The following is a 15000-nucleotide window of genomic DNA, read 5'->3' on the forward strand; positions in this document are numbered from 1 at the left end:
GGACTAGCGACCATGCAGGCGGTGTGTGTGTGAGCCGAGTGGATCACGTTAGAGCTTTTGAGAAGAAATGAACAATGAAATGCCAGGAAATGAGGTGAAGGACCAATGGGAGGACTCGTTATTTGGGCCAATGACCAGGAAGAAAGACTCAGGAGCGAAGGCAGGTCTAAGGACTGGAAGAAAGGTGTGAAATATCCCTAGAGAATTACAGAAGCAGGAGAAACGTTAAAAATAGAATACACTGGCTGGCCATGCCACACGTGGGATCAATATATGAACACATCGCATGTGGAATACATATATCAAATTATGAATATACAGACAAATAATAAGTGTTAAGGATTATATATGTATATATATATATATATATATATATATATATATATATATATATATATATATATATATATATATATATATATATATATATATATATATATATATATATATATATATATATATATATATATATATGAACCTTGGTGTGACTATAACAATGTTACAGTTGACGTGACTGTGAGTGTTGTTGGCTTTACCTTGCCACACACTCTTGTCCTGTGTTGTCTGTTGTGTTGCTCTCGCTGCGGCACACTTGTCGCTCCCAGGACGCAAAGGTCTTGTCAGAAATTCAGAATCCAGTTGAGGAAGACGCCTGACGGCGGCTGCCCGGAGGAGGACGAGACCCAAAGACGCCGGAAGCTTATTGGTGACGTGCGTGTGTTTCCTGCCAGGCGTCATCTCGTCATCTCACCTTGCATTACCGCTGCCTCCTCCCTGCTCTGCATTCCCTCCCCAGCACACCGCGGCGTGTTTTCTGAGGGCTGTGTGTCTTGCAGTGTCTTGGTAAGATCCTTATAGTCAACATTTGTCATCCTTTGTACAGTTGACGTAAAGGTTTTTCTTTCAGTCTTTCGTAATTTTTTTTCGTATTATTGATCGATTTGACTCACGTTGTTTGTTTGGTTGTGTTTGTTCACTGCTTTTAATTTTGTTATGTTGCTGTTTTAGACTTGCCCTCATCAATTATTCTCCTCATCATCTTTTCATCCTCTTCCTTAGTTTTTCACACTTTCCCCTTTCCGGTTGTCTTTTCGATCATTAAATAAAACAATTCAGATTAAAAATGGTACTATACGGAGAACGATTCGACTACAGCAAGACCCGGCAGCTCACCGAGGAGCAGAAGCGGGTGGCCCGGTGCAGGGCCGAGGCCGCCCGGAAGGGCCGGGAGCAGGCCCGGCGCTGGCGCGCCAAGAACAAAGCAGCCCAGGGGCAGGGCGACGCTCCCGTGTTGGAGCACCCTGCCTGCGCGGCCACCAACACCCGCCACGAGACAGCCAAGAGCCCACAGTCCAAGGCTCCCATGGCCAAACTCCATACGCCTGAATACTCCCACAGCCAGTCCCCATCTGGCGAATATCACCTGGGGCGGTATTACACAGGCGAGTATTTCGATGGGGAGTCCCTCACTGTACACTTCATCGCTGGCGAACTGTGCGAGGGAGAATTCCCCGTACTGCAGCTCATCACGGGCCACTTCCAGGATGACCAGTCCACCGGACAGTTCCTCCTCATGAGGGAACCAGGCCCCGCTGACTGAGACTGCTGCCCCATCACCTCACCCGTCCTGGCCAGATCACCCCTGGCCACACCTGGTGATGACTAATTTTAGGCCAGATCTCCCCTGGCCACACCTGATGATGACAAAACGTAGGCCAGTTCTCCCCTGGCCACACTTGATGATGACAAAACGTTGGCCAAATCACCCCTGGCCACACCTGATGATGACTAATTTTAGGCCAGTTCTCCCCTGGCCACACCTGATGATGACAAAACGTAGGCCAGTTCTCCCCTGGCCACACTTGATGATGACAAAACGTTGGCCAAATCACCCCTGGCCACACCTGATGATGACTAATTTTAGGCCAGTTCTCCCCTGGCCACACCTGATGATGACAAAACGTAGGCCAGTTCTCCCCTGGCCACACTTGATGATGACAAAACGTTGGCCAAATCACCCCTGGCCTCACCTGATGATGACTAATTTTAGGCCAGTTCTCCCCTGGCCACACCTGATGATGACAAAACGTAGGCCAGTTCTCCCCTGGCCACACCTGATGATGACAAAACGTAGGCCAGTTCTCCCCTGGCCACACCTGATGATGACAAAACGTAGGCCAGTTCTCCCCTGGCCATACCTGATGATTAATTTTAGGCCAGTTCTCCCCTGGCCATACCTGATGATGACAGAACGTAGGCCAGTTCTCCCCTGGCCACACTTGATGATGACAAAACGTAGGCCAGTTCTCCCCTGGCCATACCTGATGACTAATTTTAGACCAGATCTCCCCTGGCCATACCTGATGACTTATTTTAGGCCAGTTCTCCCCTGGCCATACCTGATGATGAGAAAACGTAGGCCAGATCTCCCCTGGCCACACCTGATGATGACAAAACGTAGGCCAGTTCTCCCCTGGCCACACCTGATGATTAATTTTAGGCCAGTTATCCCCTGGCCATACCTGATGATGACAAAACGTAGGCCAGATCTCCCCTGGCCACACCTGATGATGACAAAATGTAGGCCAGTTCTCCCCTGGCCACACCTGATGATTAATTTTAGGCCAGTTCTCCCCTGGCCACACCTGATGATGACAGAACGTAGGCCAGTTCTCCCCTGGCCACACTTGATGATGACAAAACGTAGGCCAGATCTCCCCTGGCCATACCTGATGACTAATTTTAGGCCAGTTCTCCCCTGGCCACACCTGATGATGACAGAACGTAGGCCAATTTTCCCCTGGCCACACCTGATGATGACAAAACGTAGGCCAGTTCTCCCCTGGCCATACCTGATGACTAATTTTAGGCCAGTTCTCCCCTGGCCACACCTGATGATGACAGAACGTAGGCCAATTTTCCCCTGGCCACACCTGATGATGACAAAACGTAGGCCAGTTCTCCCCTGGCCATACCTGATGACTAATTTTAGGCCAGATCTCCCCTGGCCACACATGATGACAAAACGTAGGCCAATTCTTCCCTGGCCACACCTGATGACTAATTTTAGGCCAGTTCTCCCCTGGCCACACCTGATGATGACAGAACGTAGGCCAGTTCTCCCCTGGCCATACCTGATGATGACAAAACGTAGGCCAGATCTCCCCTGGCCACACCTGATGACTGATTTTAGGCCAGATCTCCCCTGGCCACACCTGATGACTGATTTTAGGCCAGATCTCCCCTGGCCACACCTGATGATGACTAAACCTATCCTGGACAATCCTGATGACGACCAAACCTACCCTGGCCAACCCTATCCTGGCCAAACCTGCTGACGACCAGACCTAGCGTGGACAACTCTCCCCTGGCCACACTTGACTACTAACAAATTTCTCGTGGCCAGGAAAAAATGTCTTTTCTCTTTTCTTACTTACTTGTCTTTCCATCTTCTAAAATCTTTATACATTCGTGCATACATTCATACATAGATATCTTTCAAGATCTAACTCCCTTCGTGACTTCTGGCATCTAGCAAAAAATATTTCCAATAACTTTGCTTCTTCTTCTTTCCCTCCTCTATTTCAACCAGATGGCACCACTGCTATCACATCTATTTCTAAAGCTGAACTCTTCGCTCAAACCTTTGCTAAAAACTCTAACTTTGGGCTTGTTCCTCCCTCTCCTCCACCCTCTGACTACTTCATGCTACCTATTAAAATTCTTCGCAATGATGTTTTCCATGCCCTTGCTGGCCTAAACCCTCGGAAGGCTTATGGACCTGATGGGGTCCCTCCTATTGTTCTCCGAAACTGTGCCTCCGTGCTTGCACCTTGCCTAGTCAAACTCTTTCAGCTCTGTCTGTCAACATCTACCTTTCCTTCTTGCTGGAAGTTTGCCTACATTCAGCCTGTTCCTAAAAAGGGTGACCGTTCTAATCCCTCAAACTACCGTCCTATTGCTTTAATTTCCTGCCTATCTAAAGTTTTTGAATCTATCCTCAACAGGAAGATTCTTAAACATCTATCACTTCACAACCTTCTATCTGATCGCCAGTATGGGTTCCGTCAAGGCCGCTCTACTGGTGATCTTCTGGCTTTCCTTACTGAGTCTTGGTCATCCTCTTTTAGAGATTTTGGTGAAACTTTTGCTGTTGCCTTGGACATATCGAAAGCTTTTGATAGAGTCTGGCACAAAGCTTTCATTTCCAAAACCTTTCTACGACTTCAATCCTTCTCTCTGTAACTTCATCTCAAGTTTCCTTTCTGACCGTTCTATTGCTGCTGTGGTAGATGGTCACTGTTCTTGTAAATCTGTTACAGTGGTGTTCCTCAGGGTTCTGTCCTGTCACCCACTCTTCCAATTATTCATCAATGATCTAAACCAAACTTCTTGTCCTATCCACTCCTACGCTGATGATACCACCCTGCACTTTTCCACGTCTTTTCATAGACGTCCAACCCTTCAGGAAGTAAACAGTACTGCTACGACTACTACTACTACTACCGCTGTTACGTGGATAATATTGAAATAACACTAGCATTTTGGTATGAAGGTTTAGGTTAGGTTAGATTGGTTAAATTAGGTTTGATAAGGTTTCGTTTTGTTAGGCTGGGTGAGGTTGCTAGGTTGGGCAGGGTTTGGGTGTTAGGTGTTGCATCAGGTGCATCAATTCAATCATTTCGGAGTTGTGTTACTTGCTCTAATGTTTTATCGTATTACTAAATGTGTGGTACTACTACTACTACTACTACTACTACTACTACTACTACTACTACTACTACTACTACTACTACTACTACTATTACTACTACTACTACTACTACTACCACTACTACTACGACAGGAAATATATTATAGTACTACTATAATTGATGAACTAACAAATTTATAAGTTACCGAGAAAGAGTACCCGTTTTTTAACTCCTTACGAAAAAAAACGTAAAACTTATAAGGATAACTCAACAAAACACCAATTTCTCGCATCACAGAAAACGGCATTTAAGGGTAACTGAAACAAAAGACACCACTTCGATTTACAAGTATATATTTGAGGTTACACAGTACAAGAGGGCGTGTGTACGAGTAACCAGTGATTTGTGGTAGTACTAGGGAAGATTCAGGCCACCAGTACCTGCATAGTAGCGCAGTAGAAACACGGGTATCACCAGCAACATATCAAAACATTCTACGAGGAACAGGGAGAGAAGTGAAGCTGGGACAGTAACAAGCCCCTGGGAGAGTACTAGGGGAAGGTCTGGGAGAGGAGAGAGGGCCAGCCGTACCAGCAGTCGATGCCAAAGTTGCCAATGTGGTAGTAGCCTTGGGAGAGCAGGAAGTGAGTGAGAGGCGACGCTCCCACGCGGTTGCACTCCACACACAGCACTCTCACCCGCACCCTCTCCCACGGCACCGTCCGCAGCACCTGGAGAGTGGAAGAGTGGCGGTGGTGGTGGTGGTGGTGTAGAAGTAAACCCACACAGCAGATACACAAACAGCGAGGCTCTGGTAAGCTCAGGGAACGAAGAAGAAAACAATGCATAGAGGCCAGAAATAAAACACATCACATATTAGGATTGATTTTCAGGGAAGTTAAAAGAAGAAGATTCGAAGTAATATTAAAGTTGTATTTTATTTAGCTAGACATCATCTAGACTACGCTGTGCAGTTGTGTTCCCCAATATTACAGGAAGGCTGCAGGGCTGTTAGAGGCAGTACACAGGAGAATGACTAAAAGGATACAGGGGATGAGGGGCATTCCTTACCAAACGAGGGTGTAGCTGTTAAATGTACATCTCCTAGACAGGCGTAGGTTAAGAGGGGACCTGATGGGAGACTTGAAGTGGTGCAGGGGTTACAACAAGGGGGACGCAAGCAAAATTCTCAGGATAGAACAAGAAGTAAAGGGTTCAAAGTTGAAAAAAAATAAGCTAGATTTAAAAAAGAGATAGGAAGAACTGGGTTATCAATCAGTGTGGAGGACTCAGTAGTCAGGCTGTTAGTGGTGAGTCATTAAGGAGCCTTGAAAGACTAGACAAGTGTATGGATGGGCGTGACAGGTGGAGACAGGCAGGTGTGTTGTATACAGGGACTGCCACGTGTAGGCCTGGTGGCTTCCTGCACCAACCCTTGTGTTCTTGTGTTCATACTACTACTACTACTACTACTACTACTACTACTACTACTACTACTACTACTACTACTACTACTACTACTACCGTACCTTTAACTCGGCTCCTTCCAAATCCAGGGAGAGAAAATCCAGTTGAGTCAAGTTGAGGGAGAGCAGGATGGTGTAGAGAGGCAGGGAGAGCACTGTCACCTCTCCCTCTCCCTCTCCCTCTTCTTCTCCCTCTCGTAGGAAGTGGCTCATGACTCCTTTCTTCCCTTCAGTTCTGTAGGGAGAGAAGGAGGAGGAGGAGGAGGAGGAGGAGGAAGAGAAGAAGAAGGAGGAGGAGGAGAAGAAGATATGAAGTTACTATATATTTCATTAGTACTACTACTATTACTACTACTACTTTGCTGTTACTATTGTTACTGCTTCTACAACTATTTTTCTTCTTCTTCTTTTTCTCCTTCTGATATTATTATTATTATTATTATTATTATTATTATTATTATTATTATTATTATTATTATTATTATTATTATTCTCTCTCTCTCTCTCTCTCTCTCTCTCTCTCTCTCTCTCTCTCTCTCTCTCTCTCTCTCTCTCTCTCTCTCTCTCTCTCTCTCTCTCTCTCTCTCTCTCTCTCTCACACACACACACACACACACACACACACACACACACACACACACACACACACACACACACACACACACACACACACACACACACACAGAAGCCGGGAGGGAGTTCATGAATTTAGCAGAGAAAGGGGTGAAAGATTGGGGATACTGGTTAAGTCTTGCATCAGGCAGGTGGACAACATCTGTGTGTGGGTGAAGACATCGACATCAGGTTAATTGTTTTGGCCGTGCTATGCCTCCAGACTCGCGATAATCGGTGATTTTAGTTGGGGTTTTAAAAGTTTCAAAATCGAAGGTAGTTATTTTACTTAGAGCAGCACTTGTCAATAGTGAACGCACAGGGGAAACACTGAATTACAAGTTTTTTTTAAGGTTTCTCTAATTTTTTTTTTTTTTAAGGTAAAAGATAAAAGTAAGGATTTGTATTTATCAACTTTTTACTGGAAATACCAATATCCTTATCGCTAGTATCGGATTTTTTTTTTTTTTTTTTTAATTAACGGTTGTCAATTATCGGCAAGTAAAGCTGTCGTCAGTTATTGATTAGCGGTGATGGCCGGTAAGGTGATCGTTAAAGACTTATTGGTTATCGTGACGAACCTTTTTTTGTTATCGCGCCCAGCTATGGACAGAATAGTGGTGAAAGACTGAGAATGCTGGTTAACTCTTGCATTAGGGAGGTGGACAGAATAGTGGTGAAAGACTGAGAATACTGGTTAACTCTTGCACTAAGGAGGTGGACAGAATAGTGGTGAAAGACTGAGAATACTGGTTAACTCTTGCATTTGGGAGGTGGACAGAATAGTGGTGAAAGACTGAGAATGCTGGTTAACTCTTGCACTAAGGAGGTGGACAGAATAGTGGTGAAAGACTGAGAATACTGGTTAACTCTTGCATTAGGGAGGTGGACAGAATAGTGGTGAAAGACTGAGAATACTGGTTAACTCTTGCACTAAGGAGGATAACAGAATAGTGGTGAAAGACTGAGAATACTGGTTAACTCTTGCACTAAGGAGGTGGACAGAATAGTGGTGAAAGACTGAGAATACTGGTTAACTCTTGCATTAGGGAGGTGGACAGAATAGTGGTGAAAGACTGAGAATACTGGTTAACTCTTGCATTAGGGAGGTGGACAGAATAGTGGTGAGAGGAAGTAGAAAGTCCACGGGAGGAGGGGAAGCGTGGGGAAAGAGGGAGGGGCTGAAGACAGTTAGAGGGGAGGAACTAAGACCACCACCACCACCACCACCATCACCACCACCACCACCTACCAGTCCATGTAGAATAAACTCATCGAGAATATTGCTTTGGCCAAATTCTGAATAGTGTTTCTTCCCAGGGTGGGTCAGGTTGTAGGGGAGGGGAGAAGGGGGGTGGACTCTCTCTCTCACCAACTCCACCAGCCTTGGGTCCTCTTGATGCAGTCCCTCCACCACCCCCGCCTGCCCCTCCCCGTCCAGCCGTCCTGGTGGTGGTGGTGGTGGTGGTGGTGGTGGTAGGGTTCCTTCTGTTGTATTGGTGAGAGAGACACTTAGACACACACACACACACACACACACACACACACACACACACACACACACACACACACACACACACACACACACTCACCTTTAGGCTTGGTGTACACGCACATTAGACAAATTATAACAATGAAGAGAAGATAAAACACTCTCTTTCTCTTCCCTCCTTCTCCTCCTCTTCCTCCTCCTCCTCCTCCTCCTCTTCTGTCCTCTCTCTCAAACATCTGCAAAAAACATGAAAATAAGTGTGTGTGTGTGTGTGTGTGTGTGTGTGTGTGTGTGTGTGTGTGTGTGTGTGTGTGTGTGTGTGTGTGTGTGACCTCACTACCTACAAACGCGTGTCCACTTACTAATGTCACACTGAAGAAGAGGAGGAGGAGGAGGAGGAGGAGGAGGAGGAGGAGGAGGAGGAGGAGGAGGAAAAAATAACCAGGAAAACATTCTTGAAAATACGTCTATATTGAGTTTATTTCTCTCTCTCTCTCTCTCTCTCTCTCTCTCTCTCTCTCTCTCTCTCTCTCTCTCTCTCTCTCTCTCTCTCTCTCTCTCTCTCTCTTTACCTCCTCCTCTTAACTCCCACTCTCTCTCTCACTTTCTAGGTGAGAGGGAGCGGGAAGATTAATTGAGATATTTAACTTTTATTCATTTCTCCTTTCAACATCTGGAGAGAGAGAGAGAGAGAGAGAGAGAGAGAGAGAGAGAGAGCAAGTGGGTAGATAGTGACTCTGAATTTCAGCCTCGCAACTTGCCTGCGATGGGGCGTGATATTCGTGTCTCAGCGTGTACTTGTCCTATGAGAGAGTCGAGAGTTGGTGTGTCTTCGATCGCACAACACCGCTGACCAACACTTGGTTCCAAGATTGTGCGACCACCACTTAATATCGAGATGTGAAGGTCCACCACTTTGTTCCAAGATTGTGCGACCACCACTTTGTATCGAGATGTGAAGGTCCACCACTTTGTTCTGGGTTGATGTTACCTCTCCACTGGTGCTCCTGCTTTAGATGAGATACTCGCCCAGTTGATGATGCTTGCCACTGCTGGGTCAGACGAGGAGCTTGGTGTGTTGGTGGCGTGGAGGTCCGCTAGTGAGCTTGGTAGTGGTGGTAGTGAGGAGGTCGTGGGCAGTAAGATGATGTAGTTGGTGTGTGCGAGTAAAAGACACGGTGGTGAGAGTTCTTCGTGGTTTAATAATAGGTAGAATGTACACACTTGATGCGAGACACACATGGCTATGACGCGACGAGTGATCGTTCTCTCTGTGAAGTGAGTGAACTGCCGCGCGTGGTGGTAGCTGGGCAGCGTCTCTCAACATTGACTCGGACGGGAACTGACTGAGCGACCGAGACTGACTGCCCGTGACGAGAACTGAGAGGAACTGGGCGGAACTAAGCGGAACTAAGCGGAACTCAGGACTAGCGACCATGCAGGCTGTGTGTGTGTGAGCCGAGTGGATCACGTTAGAGCTTTTGAGAAGAAATGAACAATGAAATGCCAGGAAATGAGGTGAAGGACCAATGGGAGGACTCGTTATTTGGGCCAATAACCAGGAAGAAAGACTCAGAAGCGAACGCAGTGTAAGGACTGGAAGAAAGGTGTGAAATATCCCTAGAGAGTTACAGAAGCAGGAGAAATGTTAAAAATAGAATACACTGGCTGGCCATGCCACACGTGGGATCAATATATGAACACATCGCATGTGGAATACATATATCAAATTATGAATATACAGACAAATAATAATAAGTGTTAAGGATTATATATATATATATATATATATATATATATATATATATATATATATATATATATATATATATATATATATATATATATATATATATATATGAACCTTGGTGTGACTATAACAATGTTACAGTTAAATTGACTGTGAGTGTTGTTGGCTTTAGCTTGCCACACACTCTTGTCCTGTGTTGTCTGTTGTGTTGCTCTCGCTGCGGCACACTTGTCGCTCCCAGGACGCAAAGGTCTTGTCAGAAATTCAGAATCCAGTTGAGGAAGACGCCTGACGGCGGCTGCCCGAAGGAGGACGAGACCCAAAGACGCCGGAAGCTTATTGGTGACGTGCGTGTGTTTCCTGCCAAGCGTCATCTCGTCATCTCACCTTGCATTACCGCTGCCTCCTCCCTGCTCTGCATTCCCTCCCCAGCACACCGCGGCATGTTTTCTGAGGGCTGTGTGTCTTGCAGTGTCTTGGTAAGATCCTTATAGTCAACATTTGTCATCCTTTGTACAGTTGACGTAAAGGTTTTTCTTTCAGTCTTTCGTAATTTTTTTTCGTATTATTGATCGATTTGACTCACGTTGTTTGTTTGGTTGTGTTTGTTCACTGCTTTTAATTTTGTTATGTTGCTGTTTTAGACTTGCCCTCATCAATTATTCTCCTCATCATCTTTTCATCCTCTTGCTTAATTTTTCACACTTTCCCCTTTCCGGTTGTCTTTTCGATCATTAAATAAAACAATTCAGATTAAAAATGGTACTATACGGAGAACGATTCGACTACAGCAAGACCCGGCAGCTCACCGAGGAGCAGAAGCGGGTGGCCCGGTGCAGGGCCGAGGCCGCCCGGAAGGGCCGGGAGCAGGCCCGGCGCTGGCGCGCCAAGAAAAACAAAGCAGCCCAGGGGCAGGGCGACGCTCCCGTGTTGGAGCACCCTGCCTGCGCGGCCACCAACACCCGCCACGAGACAGCCAAGAGCCCACAGTCCAAGGCTCCCATGGCCAAACTCCATACGCCTGAATACTCCCACAGCCAGTCCCCATCTGGCGAATATCACCTGGGGCGGTATTACACAGGCGAGTATTTCGATGGGGAGTCCCTCACTGTACACTTCATCGCTGGCGAACTGTGCGAGGGAGAATTCCCCGTACTGCAGCTCATCACGGGCCACTTCCAGGATGACCAGTCCACCGGACAGTTCCTCCTCATGAGGGAACCAGGCCCCGCTGACTGAGACTGCTGCCCCATCACCTCACCCGTCCTGGCCAGATCACCCCTGGCCACACCTGGTGATGACTAATTTTAGGCCAGATCTCCCCTGGCCACACCTGATGATGACAAAACGTAGGCCACTTCTCCCCTGGCCATACCTGATGATGACAAAACGTAGGCCAAATCACCCCTGGCCACACCTGATGATGACAAAACGTAGGCCAGTTCTCCCCTGGCCATACCTGATGATGACAAAACGTAGGCCAGTTCTCCCCTGGCCACACTTGATGATGACAAAACGTAGGCCAGTTCTCCCCTGGCCATACCTGATGATTAATTTTAGGCCAGTTCTCCCCTGGCCATACCTGATGATGACAAAACGTAGGCCAGTTCTCCCCTGGCCACACCTGATGATGACAAAACGTAGGCCAGTTCTCCCCTGGCCATACCTGATGATGACAAAACGTAGGCCAGTTCTCCCCTGGCCACACCTGATGATGACAAAACGTAGGCCAGTTCTCCCCTGGCCACACCTGATGATGACAAAACGTAGGCCAGTTCTCCCCTGGCCATACCTGATGATGACAAAACGTAGGCCAGTTCTCCCCTGGCCATACCTGATGATGACAAAACGTAGGCCAGTTCTCCCCTGGCCACACCTGATGATGACAAAACGTAGGCCAGTTCTCCCCTGGCCACACCTGATGATGACAAAACGTAGGCCAGTTCTCCCCTGGCCACACCTGATGATGACTAATTTTAGGCCAGTTCTCCCCTGGCCACACCTGATGATGACAAAACGTAGGCCAGTTCTCCCCTGGCCATACCTGATGATGACAAAACGTAGGCCAGTTCTCCCCTGGCCATACCTGATGATGACAAAACGTAGGCCAAATCACCCCTGGCCACACCTGATGATGACAAAACGTAGGCCAGTTCTCCCCTGGCCACACCTGATGATGACTAATTTTAGGCCAGTTCTCCCCTGGCCACACCTGATGATGACAAAACGTAGGCCAGTTCTCCCCTGGCCACACCTGATGATGACAAAACGTAGGCCAGATCACCCCTGGCCACACCTGATGATGACAAAACGTAGGCCAGTTCTCCCCTGGCCATACCTGATGATGACAACTGATGATGACAAAACGTAGGCCAGTTCTCCCCTGGCCATACCTGATGATGACAAAACGTAGGCCAGTTCTCCCCTGGCCATACCTGATGATGACAAAACGTAGGCCAGTTCTCCCCTGGCCATATCTGATGATGACAGAACGTAGGCCAGTTCTCCCCTGGCCACACTTGATGATGACAAAACGTAGGCCAGTTCTCCCCTGGCCATACCTGATGATTAATTTTAGGCCAGTTCTCCCCTGGCCATACCTGATGATGACAAAACGTAGGCCAGTTCTCCCCTGGCCACACCTGATGATGACAAAACGTAGGCCAGTTCTCCCCTGGTCACACCTGATGATGACAAAACGTAGGCCAGTTCTCCCCTGGCCACACCTGATGATGACAAAACGTAGGCCAGTTCTCCCCTGGCCATACCTGATGATGACAGAACGTAGGCCAGTTCTCCCCTGGCCATACCTGATGATGACAAAACGTAGACCAGTTCTCCCCTGGCCATACCTGATGACTAATTTTAGGCCAGTTCTCCCCTGGCCATACCTGATGATGACAAAACGTAGGCCAGTTCTCCCCTGGCCATATCTGATGTTGACAAAACGTAGGCCAGTTCTCTCCTGGCCACACCTGATGATTAATTTTAGGCCAGTTCTCCCCTGGCCATATCTGATGATGACAAAACGTAGGCCAGTTCTCCCCTGGCCACACCTGATGATGACAAAACGTAGGCCAGTTCTCCCCTGGCCATACCTGATGATTAATTTTAGGCCAGTTCTCCCCTGGCCACACCTGATGATGACAGAACGTAGGCCAGTTCTCCCCGGGCCACACTTGATGATGACAAAACGTAGGCCAGTTCTCCCCTGGCCATACCTGATGACTAATTTTAGGCCAGTTCTCCCCTGGCCACACCTGATGATGACAAAACGTAGGCCAGTTCTCCCCTGGCCATACCTGATGACTAATTTTAGGCCAGATCTCCCCTGGCCACACATGATGACAAAACGTAGGCCAGTTCTCCCCTGGCCACACCTGATGACTAATTTTAGGCCAGTTCTCCCCTGGCCACACCTGATGATGACAGAACGTAGGCCAGTTCTCCCCTGGCCATACCTGATGATGACAAAACGTAGGCCAGATCTCCCCTGGCCACACCTGATGACTGATTTTAGGCCAGATCTCCCCTGGCCACACCTGATGACTGATTTTAGGCCAGATCTCCCCTGGCCACACCTGATGACTAATTTTAGGCCAGATCTCCCCTGGCCACACCTGATGATGACTAAACCTATCCTGGACAATCCTGATGACGACCAAACCTACCCTGGCCAACCCTATCCTGGCCAAACCTGCTGACGACCAGACCTAGCGTGGACAACTCTCCCCTGGCCACACTTGACTACTAACAAATTTCTCGTGGCCAGGAAAAAATGTCTTTTCTCTTTTCTTACTTACTTGTCTTTCCATCTTCTAAAATCTTTATACATTCGTGCATACATTCATACATAGATATCTTTCAAGATCTAACTCCCTTCGTGACTTCTGGCATCTAGCAAAAAATATTTCCAATAACTTTGCTTCTTCTTCTTTCCCTCCTCTATTTCAACCAGATGGCACCACTGCTATCACATCTATTTCTAAAGCTTAACTCTTCGCTCAAACCTTTGCTAAAAACTCTAACTTTGGGCTTGTTCCTCCCTCTCCTCCACCCTCTGACTACTTCATGCTACCTATTAAAATTCTTCGCAATGATGTTTTCCATGCCCTTGCTGGCCTAAACCCTCGGAAGGCTTATGGACCTGATGGGGTCCCTCCTATTGTTCTCCGAAACTGTGCCTCCGTGCTTGCACCTTGCCTAGTCAAACTCTTTCAGCTCTGTCTGTCAACATCTACCTTTCCTTCTTGCTGGAAGTTTGCCTACATTCAGCCTGTTCCTAAAAAGGGTGACCGTTCTAATCCCTCAAACTACCGTCCTATTGCTTTAATTTCCTGCCTATCTAAAGTTTTTGAATCTATCCTCAACAGGAAGATTCTTAAACATCTATCACTTCACAACCTTCTATCTGATCGCCAGTATGGGTTCCGTCAAGGCCGCTCTACTGGTGATCTTCTGGCTTTCCTTACTGAGTCTTGGTCATCCTCTTTTAGAGATTTTGGTGAAACTTTTGCTGTTGCCTTGGACATATCGAAAGCTTTTGATAGAGTCTGGCACAAAGCTTTCATTTCCAAACTACCTTTCTACGGCTTCTATCCTTCTCTCTGTAACTTCATCTCAAGTTTCCTTTGTGACCGTTCTATTGCTGCTGTGGTAAACAGTCACTGTTCTTGTAAATCTGTTACAGTGGTGTTCCTCAGGGTTCTGTCCTGTCACCCACTCTTCCAATTATTCATCAATGATCTTCTAAACCAAACTTCTTGTCCTATCCACTCCTACGCTGATGATACCACCCTGCACTTTTCCACGTCTTTTCATAGACGTCCAACCCTTCAGGAAGTAAACAGTACTGCTACGACTACTACTACTACCGCTGTTACGTGGATAATATTGAAATAACACTAGCATTTTGATATAAAGGTTTAGGTTAGGTTAGATTGGTTAAATTAGGTTTGATAAGGTTTCGTTTTGTTAGGCTGGGTG

General features: G+C 47.0%; 3 protein-coding genes across 5 annotated transcripts; all 3 read right to left on the minus strand.

The window, feature by feature from the left end:
* Nucleotides 1–1613: 1613 nt before the first annotated feature.
* On the minus strand, nucleotides 1614–3449 carry LOC135095486 (uncharacterized). The gene is made up of 3 exons (XM_063996335.1): nucleotides 3438–3449; nucleotides 3216–3347; nucleotides 1614–3176 (listed from the first exon to the last, which is right to left on the minus strand). Exons 1-3 carry the CDS (start codon nucleotides 3447–3449, stop codon nucleotides 1614–1616), a joined length of 1707 nt encoding a protein of 568 aa, XP_063852405.1.
* Nucleotides 3450–5025: 1576 nt separating this feature from the next.
* On the minus strand, nucleotides 5026–8420 carry LOC135095537 (uncharacterized). Its single transcript, XM_063996421.1, has 3 exons — nucleotides 8025–8420; nucleotides 6224–6395; nucleotides 5026–5425 (listed from the first exon to the last, which is right to left on the minus strand). Exons 2-3 carry the CDS (start codon nucleotides 6371–6373, stop codon nucleotides 5246–5248), a joined length of 330 nt encoding a protein of 109 aa, XP_063852491.1. The 5' UTR covers nucleotides 6374–6395; nucleotides 8025–8420; the 3' UTR covers nucleotides 5026–5245.
* Nucleotides 8421–11228: 2808 nt separating this feature from the next.
* On the minus strand, nucleotides 11229–13824 carry LOC135095498 (uncharacterized). 3 transcript variants are annotated; one of them, XM_063996353.1, is made up of 2 exons: nucleotides 11390–13824; nucleotides 11229–11347 (listed from the first exon to the last, which is right to left on the minus strand). In XM_063996353.1, exons 1-2 carry the CDS (start codon nucleotides 13355–13357, stop codon nucleotides 11267–11269), a joined length of 2049 nt encoding a protein of 682 aa, XP_063852423.1. In that variant the 5' UTR covers nucleotides 13358–13824; the 3' UTR covers nucleotides 11229–11266. The 3 variants fall into 3 exon arrangements, with proteins under 3 accessions (XP_063852423.1, XP_063852421.1, XP_063852422.1); XM_063996351.1 differs by having other exon boundaries at nucleotides 11267–13556; nucleotides 13635–13824; XM_063996352.1 differs by having other exon boundaries at nucleotides 11267–13595; nucleotides 13635–13824.
* Between the last annotated feature and the right edge of the window lie 1176 nt (nucleotides 13825–15000).

Source organism: Scylla paramamosain, chromosome 49 (genome assembly GCF_035594125.1).
Source record: "Scylla paramamosain isolate STU-SP2022 chromosome 49, ASM3559412v1, whole genome shotgun sequence".
In the NCBI taxonomy this organism is placed as follows: domain Eukaryota; kingdom Metazoa; phylum Arthropoda; class Malacostraca; order Decapoda; family Portunidae; genus Scylla; species Scylla paramamosain.

Coding starts and splice junctions, on each gene's coding strand:
- LOC135095537 (XM_063996421.1), bottom strand. CDS start 6,373: ATGAGCCACTTCCTACGAGAGGGAGAAGAAGAGGGAGAGGGAGAGGGA. Junction 5,426..6,223: donor TGGAAGGAGCCGAGTTAAAG/GTACGGTAGTAG, acceptor TCCACTCTCCAG/GTGCTGCGGACGGTGCCGTG.
- LOC135095486 (XM_063996335.1), bottom strand. Junction 3,177..3,215: donor GGCCTAAAATCAGTCATCAG/GTGTGGCCAGGG, acceptor ATCAGTCATCAG/GTGTGGCCAGGGGAGATCTG.
- LOC135095498 (XM_063996351.1), bottom strand. CDS start 13,357: ATGTGTGGCCAGGGGAGATCTGGCCTAAAATTAGTCATCAGGTATGGC.